Source organism: Miscanthus floridulus, chromosome 5 (genome assembly GCF_019320115.1).
Source record: "Miscanthus floridulus cultivar M001 chromosome 5, ASM1932011v1, whole genome shotgun sequence".
NCBI classification, from domain to species: domain Eukaryota; kingdom Viridiplantae; phylum Streptophyta; class Magnoliopsida; order Poales; family Poaceae; genus Miscanthus; species Miscanthus floridulus.
In genome coordinates this window covers 20365385-20373151 of record NC_089584.1, presented here as the reverse complement: position 1 = coordinate 20373151, position 7767 = coordinate 20365385, and the positions used below count along the sequence as shown (strand labels likewise).

The 7767-nt window shown below is 46.9% G+C and overlaps 2 protein-coding genes across 2 annotated transcripts; one reads left to right on the top strand and one right to left on the bottom strand.

Annotated features, from left to right (window-relative positions):
- On the top strand, positions 1–5581 carry LOC136449637 (endonuclease 2-like). Its single transcript, XM_066449747.1, has 8 exons — positions 1–211; positions 305–476; positions 4280–4378; positions 4483–4622; positions 4718–4810; positions 4887–4954; positions 5050–5123; positions 5210–5581. Exons 1-8 carry the CDS (start codon positions 104–106, stop codon positions 5338–5340), a joined length of 885 nt encoding a protein of 294 aa, XP_066305844.1. The 5' UTR covers positions 1–103; the 3' UTR covers positions 5341–5581.
- Positions 5582–5632: 51 nt separating this feature from the next.
- On the bottom strand, positions 5633–7361 carry LOC136449638 (protein MAO HUZI 4, chloroplastic). Its single transcript, XM_066449748.1, is given in 8 exon segments — positions 5633–5938; positions 6044–6132; positions 6479–6544; positions 6546–6611; positions 6700–6800; positions 6895–7043; positions 7045–7076; positions 7196–7361. Coding segments are annotated over 8 exon segments (693 nt in total). The 5' UTR covers positions 7247–7361; the 3' UTR covers positions 5633–5799.
- Positions 7362–7767: the final 406 nt, after the last annotated feature.

The window sequence follows — 7767 nt, the reverse complement described above, 5'->3', positions numbered from 1 at the left end:
CTCACTCCACGAGGCAACAACCTTCCATCAAGAAACAGAGCGGCCACGCAGAGGCAGAGGAGAGGAGGAAGGCAGGAGAGCCGAGAGCCGAGAGCAGACAGACATGGCGCCCCACCCGTTCCCACTCGTCTTCCTCCTCCTCCTCCTCGCCCCGCCCCGCGCCGACGCGTGGGGCAAGGAGGGCCACATCATGGTCTGCAAGATCGCCGAGGTCGCGCTCGACTCCGCACTCGAATTGTAGGCAGCAGAGCTGCGCGAGTGCTTGTTCCTGGATTCTGATTGATGCCTCCTGTACGGCGTGCAGAAGTACCTGTCGGAGAAGGCGGCGGCGGCGGTGCAGGCGCTGCTGCCGGAGTCGGCGGGCGGGGAGCTGTCGACGATGTGCCCGTGGGCGGACACCGTGCGCTGGCACTACCACTGGGCCAGCCCGCTCCACTACGTCAACACCCCCCAAGTCTGCAACTTCAAGTATTCTCGTATGTCTCCTTCGCTGCTCTTCGATTCCTTCCTCCTGCTCGCCGACGCAACAAAGCGTGGCCTTGCGTTAAACCGTTGGGGATTTCATTGCCGCCATCAATGAACGTTGCAAACCGATTCATGAGCCGAAAGCGAGCGTTGTTCAGAGTGTTTGGGTAGCAATGTTAGCGTCATTCAAACTGAAGCTCAGCACTGTAGAAAAGGGAAAAACTATACATGCACGAATCATATACAGCGAAAACAGAAAATGTATTCTCGGTTTCAAAAAGAGGGAGATAAAAATGCATTATATTATGTAATAGTATAATGTGATTTAAACAAAATTTTGCAGTATCTTTTGTTGCAGGGCCAGGCATATATAGAGAATAATTCAGCAGATAGTTAAGATTTTGCAAGTGAGTACGTTACCAAAGTAGGACAAATATTCAACTAACTGACAGAATAAACTTTATATATGTATTGGGTTGTTTGGTTATTCAACTATAAAGAAACGTCATCATGTAAATTGCGCAAGTCCATCGTAGCATTTTCCAGTGGAAAATTTTCACTGCACTTGTCTTCTAGGCAATGATCGTTAGCCCGTTTTCAAATGCTACACAGTATTCTGTTTAATCGGTCGTTTATCCCGTTTATACAATCACTTTGCCAATTTAAGTGGTCGTTTAACCCGAATAATGATGTTTACTATTTACTGTTTAATATAACACCGTCTCTAGGTTTGCGACGTTAACTGACATTCTCCACAACATCAATATCAACATCAATATAGCCTTTCAGTCTCAAACAAGTTGAAGTAGGCTAGAGTTGAAACCCACCAAGAGCCCCAAGTCACGGTTCAGGTGCTTCAATAGCTGCTTTCCAAACACTCCTATTCAAACATAGATCTCTAGATATATCCCAAGCTTTCAAATCTCTTTTTACTGTCTCCCCCCATGTTAATTTTGATCTTCCTCTACCTCTCCTTGTATTATTAGCTTGGCTTAGGACTCCACGATGCACTGGTGCCTCTAGAGGTCTCCTTTAGATATGGTCAAACCACCTCATGCGATGTTGGACAAGCTTTTCTTCAATTGGTGCTACTCCTAGGCGATCACGTATATCATTATTCCGAACTCGGTCCATTCTTGTGTGACCACAAATCCATCGCAATATACGTATTTCTGCAACACTCAGTTGTTTAACATGCCGAATCTTTGTAGACCAACATTCTGCACCATACAATATAGTCGGTCTAATCGTCGTTCTATAAAACTTGCCTTTTAACTTTTATCGTACCCTTTTGTCATAGAGAATGCCAGAAACTTGTCGCCACTTGATCCACCCTACTTTGATTCTATGGCTAACGTCCGCATCAATATCTCCATCCCTCTGTAGCATCAATCCCACATACCGAAAGGTTTCCTTCTTAGGCACTACTTGACCTTCCAAACTCACATCTCCCTCCTCTTGTGTAGCTCCGCCAAAGTTGCATCTCATGTTTTCAATTTTAGTTCTGCTCAATTTAAAACCTTTAGACTCAAGGGTCGCCTAACTTTCGTCCACTAGCACTACATCATCAGCGAACAACATACACCAAGGAATATCCCCTTTTATGTTCCTGGTAACCTCATCCATTACCAAGGCAAAGAGATAGGGCTTAAGGCTGATCCTTGATGAAGTCCAATTTTAATCAGGAAGTAATCTGTGTTACTCTTGGTTTCTACTACCTGCACTTGATGTACCTACATGGCCATTAAGATCACCTCCTATAAAGAGCTTCTCGCTACTAGGGATAGCTCTATCCAAGCGATCTAAGTCTTCCCAGAAAAGCCACTTAGCACTCTCATCATGGCCTACTTGGGAGGCATACGCACTAATTACGTTTAAGACCATATCACTAATGACAAGTTTAACTAAGATGATCATATCCCCTTGCCTTCTCACCTCCACCACACCATATCAATCAAAACTCCTACTCAATTTTTATTTGAAGTTGTCCCTGTGTACCAGAGCTTGAAGTCGGTATTGTCCACCTCCTTCGCCTTCTGCCCCTTCCATTTAGTCTCTTGGACGCATAAGATATTTACACGTCTCCTAAACGCTGTGTCCACTAACTCTCTTAACTTACCCGTAAGGGACCCTACATTCCAGCTACCTAAATGGATTCTAATTGGCTCGACTAGCTCCCTTACCCTTCGCACCCGTCGAGATAGGTGTGAAGACCCTTACTCATTTTGCACCACACCTAGGCGCCGATGTGGCGCGCCACTAAGGATGCGACGACCTAATCCTTGCTCACTTGACACCGTGTCCAGATCGCGACACGACGTGTCATGGGGGTGACGACCCGACCCTTGCTCATTTAACACCATACTCGGGTTCCGACATAGCGCGTCGCTAAGAGGGTTACGCCCTAACGGGATTCTTTTGGGTTTCATCTCCATAAAAGTGGTTAAGTTTTTATATTGGCTCGCCGCGCATAACACAACCCTCCTCCTTTACAAGGGCTTAGAACCTGCTATGCTAGATACCAAAGGCACCCCACTATAGGCGGAGTTTTAACTGACATTCTCCGTGAAAAAAAAATTGAGTTAAAATTGGTTATCTACGATGGAGGTGCCGCGGATAAACATCGATACCGTTGTGAATTGTGCCTCACTGATTTGGTCATGCACACTGAGCCTTCCTCCAAGTGTCATAACTCATGACCAACCGAATACTGTGTTGCTTCTTGGAGAGGACAAGGGGTTGAGTGAAGATGCAGATCTCTGAGCTGCTTTGCTTCACGCATCTACCACATGGTCGGCCTGATTGTTTAGCCCATACATGTTCTTTTCAAGCAGCCGCTTTCATCGTAATAAACACTACTTTTGCTAGTTATCTTACCAACCTCATTCAGAAAAATATATCTTAACCCCATTCAAATGTTTCTCTCCGAATATTGTACGGCCGATGATGCAGGCATAAATCCGGTGGAAATAATTGAAAAGCAAAAAAAATGGTGAACTAATAAAAGCAAAAAAAAAAAAATAAAGGATGAACAAATAATTGCACGTGGACAAATGAGACAGCGAGACAGTTGTTTTCTTTGTCCCGGTTAAGAACAGGATATTTTCCGTATCTTATCTTTGGCCCACGTTCTTAAGGGACAGGAACGTGACCGCCCCCGATCGAGCACGTCGCCGGCAGCCACATGTGCACACAAAACCTCTTGTAATGTTGTTAGAGTCGGATATGTTACATGTGATGCTAACTTACCAGTAAAATCCGATTGGATGCAAAAAAAAAAAAAAAAAAAGATACTACCTAAATCAGTTGCTTTAGCAAACAATCCACTGTTACTTGAGGTACTACACCGATACTACCTAAATCAGTTGCTTTAGCAAACAATCCACTGTTACTTGAGGTACTGCACCCGTCTCAGAAAGAATGCAGTTTTAGAACGGTACTCGTTAAATTAAAGTATTATAAGTTTGACCAATAATTGATAAAAAGTATCAATATTTATGATATCAAATAAATATATTTTCATAATAAATTGATTTGGAGCCATAGATGTGAATCTCATTTATTAGAAACTTAGTCAAATGTAAACCACTTTAATTGGCATACAATTCTTAGTTGCATTCTTTTTAGGACGGAGGGAGTATATTCGTGTGGCAAATCAAAGAGACGTGTCTGACGACCCACAAACTTGCCATACAGTGACAGACTGACAGAGACGTTGAGAAGAGCCCAGCCGGAACTACTCTTCTGATTACTGAAAGTGTGTACCAGCATCAAGAGTTTAGAATTAACACGTGCTGTCAAATGTTCCTTTCAGGGGATTGCCACAATTCTCGTGGCCAGGAAGGGATGTGCGTCGTCGGGGCTATCAACAACTACACTGACCAGCTCTACAGCTATGGCCAGAAGACTTCGTGTAAGTGTGTGCCGAACTATTCCAGGATATGTGGAAACTTTGTTTAATCTAGCAGACCGAACAGGAGTGATTCTGTCTTCTGAACATTCATATACACATATTAGATAACCTGACGGAGAGCCTGATGTTCCTGGCACATTTCGTCGGCGACGTCCACCAGCCACTGCATGTAGGCTTTGAAGATGACGAAGGCGGGAACACGATCACCGTCCACTGGTACCGGAGGAAAGCAAACCTCCATCACGTCTGTGCTTGCACCTCTGATATAACTTCGATACCAAATTTCAGATGTACTCATCAGGTAGTCAGTCTGAGAGTCACCATCTTGTGTTTTGCTAGGTGTGGGATGTCAGCATTATAGATACGGCAATCAAGGACTTCTACAACAAGAGCATGGATACCATGGTAGAGACTCTCAAGATGAACCTTACAGTAAGTATGCTACAAGATTGCTATATAACTTCAAGGACAAGGATGATTTTCTAGTTTCTAATAATGTAAGTTGTAGGGTGGATGGTCTGACGATATTACTCACTGGGAAAATTGCGAGAACAAACATGCCACCTGTGCAAATGAGTAGGATTCATATTCAATTTAGAAACTTCATTTTCGTTCTTGTGTTACAGTCATACAGAATTGACATTATATGACCTTGACCATATGACATGCAGCTATGCAATTGAGAGCATCCATTATTCCTGCAACTATGCCTACAAAGATGTGGAGCAAGGCATTACTCTAGGAGGTAAGCATATATATCGCTGTGATATGATTAAAACTGCATGATCTTTTGGATAACAATACTTAGAAGCTCCACATTCTGGGACGCAGATGATTATTTTTTCACTAGATACCCGATTGTGGAGAAGAGATTAGCACAGGCTGGAATCAGGTTGGCGTTGATACTTAATCGGATATTTGATGGGGATAAAGCAGATGATATACCACTACGAGTACAGTAACAGTTGTAAAAAAAAGAAGCATAGCTATTACAAGGATTGGTCCATTCCTATACTTCAATAAATTAGCATGAATTTGTAATAATGAAGCACAGAATCCGAACAGGTTATTCATTTCTCTCTGCGTTTGTAACTATAAACCTCTTTGTTTTATAATTTTAATTTGTACAGGTAGGGTTACACTTATTGGTGCCTGAATATTTGGCTTGTCTGAGAACATAAGGGTTTACTCTATTTTTCTTTAGTGGCTATTTAGAAAGTTTGGTTTGATTATCATGAACCATATACTAGGAATCCCCTGACAATAAGTGAATTCAGTTGCCGGCATAAATAGATTTTTTTAAAAATGTGAGCCCACATGGAAAGAATCGGTGCCTTGAACCAATTTTATTCATATCCAGATCACATAAAATCCACCAGCTAAACAATGGAATCCTAGATACAACCACCCAATTCCAATCATCAATGTGAGCGGCCAACTGCCCCTGCCAATACCTTGGCCACCACATGAGCCAGGATCCCAACCGGGCAGAAGAGCAGGCACAGCGAGACCGAATGCCTGGTCTCGATGTTGTTCTTGAGGCCGTCGTGGTACACCTGCCTGCATTGCAAATCCAAACACATTTATTAGCGCGTTGTTCCCTTGCACTCCCCAGCCCCAGCAGTGCATGCAGAACTGATGCTTGTTGGTTCAGCGGTGCCTGACCTTGCCGCGAAGAGGTCGACTGCTAGGAGGTGGATCCACGCAGAGGCTACGGTCATCTCGCTCGCGAACATCCTGACGATGCCCGGCAACTGCAAAGTGCATAAGAGACGGAATCGTCCCATTTCTATGAGCAGCAGCTTAGGGGGTGTTTGGTTAGCCCCTCCTAATAGTCGTTGTCCCATTGAATATTTAGGAAACATGCATGGAAGTATTAAATATAGACTAATTACGAAACTAATTACATAGTTTGCGACTAATTTACGAAACTGTTTTAACATGTGCGCACCTTCTACACCCCATACAACATCCTCCCAACACACTTCCTAAAATTTTAGTAGCCGGATCCAAACAGCCCCTGATCTTATCAGCAGCAGAACATTCAGACAGCGCGTAACTGTTTTAGCAGTGATGCTGCTCCTGCAGCAGCTTATATACCTCAGGGAGCCAGTACTTGCTAGCGAACATGGCTCGCAGCAGGGTGTCGGGGGCCCAAGACAGGTAAGAGCAGGTAGGCGTAGAGGAGGCCTAGGGCGACGTACGGAGCGCTGCTCTCCACGGTGCGTTTGGTCTGCGGGCAAGAGCAGAGAGACGAGGACATGAGGTGACGAGAGAGCATGGAGAGCGCTGTTAAGCTGTGAAGGAGGAAGATGACTTACGATGTCGGCGTTGGGGGCGACGACCATGAGGGTGTAGAAGGGGAGGACGGCGACCGTGCCCAGGGTGAAGGCACAGCTGGCAATCTGAGACGTCGTCATCACTGTCGTTGGAACCGAACAATTCAATTTCAGCCAGGGGATCTTAAACAGATAATTGGAATGAGCAAAATCAAAATCGAAGGAGAAGGTGCGTACATGCGCGAGGCCGGAACAGCGGCTGCGCCCTGCCGGTGCCGCGGGCGCCGGCCGCCGCGAGCTCGGGCAGCAAGGGGCGCGCCCAAGAGCACGCGGTCGACGGGCGGAGCTGGTCGCCGGGCGCGCGCGGCACACGCGCCTCCGGCCGCCAGCGCCAGCGTCAGTGGGAGGCTGCTGCTAACCTGCGGCAAGGCAGAGGCAGAGGCAGAGGCAGAGCAAATCAACTGGCTGCACAGCACAGCACGAGGAGGAGTATACAGGATAGTGGCGAATTCTCGCGGGGTGGCGAGTGGCGACCTACCCGCGTGGTGGCGGAGAGCGCGAGGGCGGACGGGGACGCGCAGAGCGCCATGTCTCGGTGGCAAGGGAAGCAGACGCTGTGGAGGACAGGTGGGAGAGGGGACGAGCTGCCATTCGAGTCGGGCGCAGGTGGAGTCCTCTTTGTAGTTTGTACCGCGGGCACTGCGAGCCTTCAACAGTGGCTACCACACTCAGGCGGTCCGGCCGGCCTCGGACCAGCTGCTTTGCAGGCTACATCAACCAGTGCCAACAGCACTCAACCTCGACCTGGAGACCTAGACCACTCGCTCGCTCGTGCCATGCTGCGAGGGCCGGGTCGGTGGCTGGGCCCGCCGGAGGAGGTCAGCCGGGGGCGGTGGCGCTCGACGCGTGGGCAGGCGACGCGTGGTCCGCACCAATCACCAACCCGCAACCCAGCATCGTGCTTGCGCTGACTCCATTCCATCACGAGTCAAGCAAAGCAAGGCACAGCCATGTGCGGATGTGAGCGATTCTTAATTGCAAATGAAGCATTCGATAAAAAGAAGTGTACCGTTGGACTACAGATAGATTCTGTCGGCAACCGGAGGACCG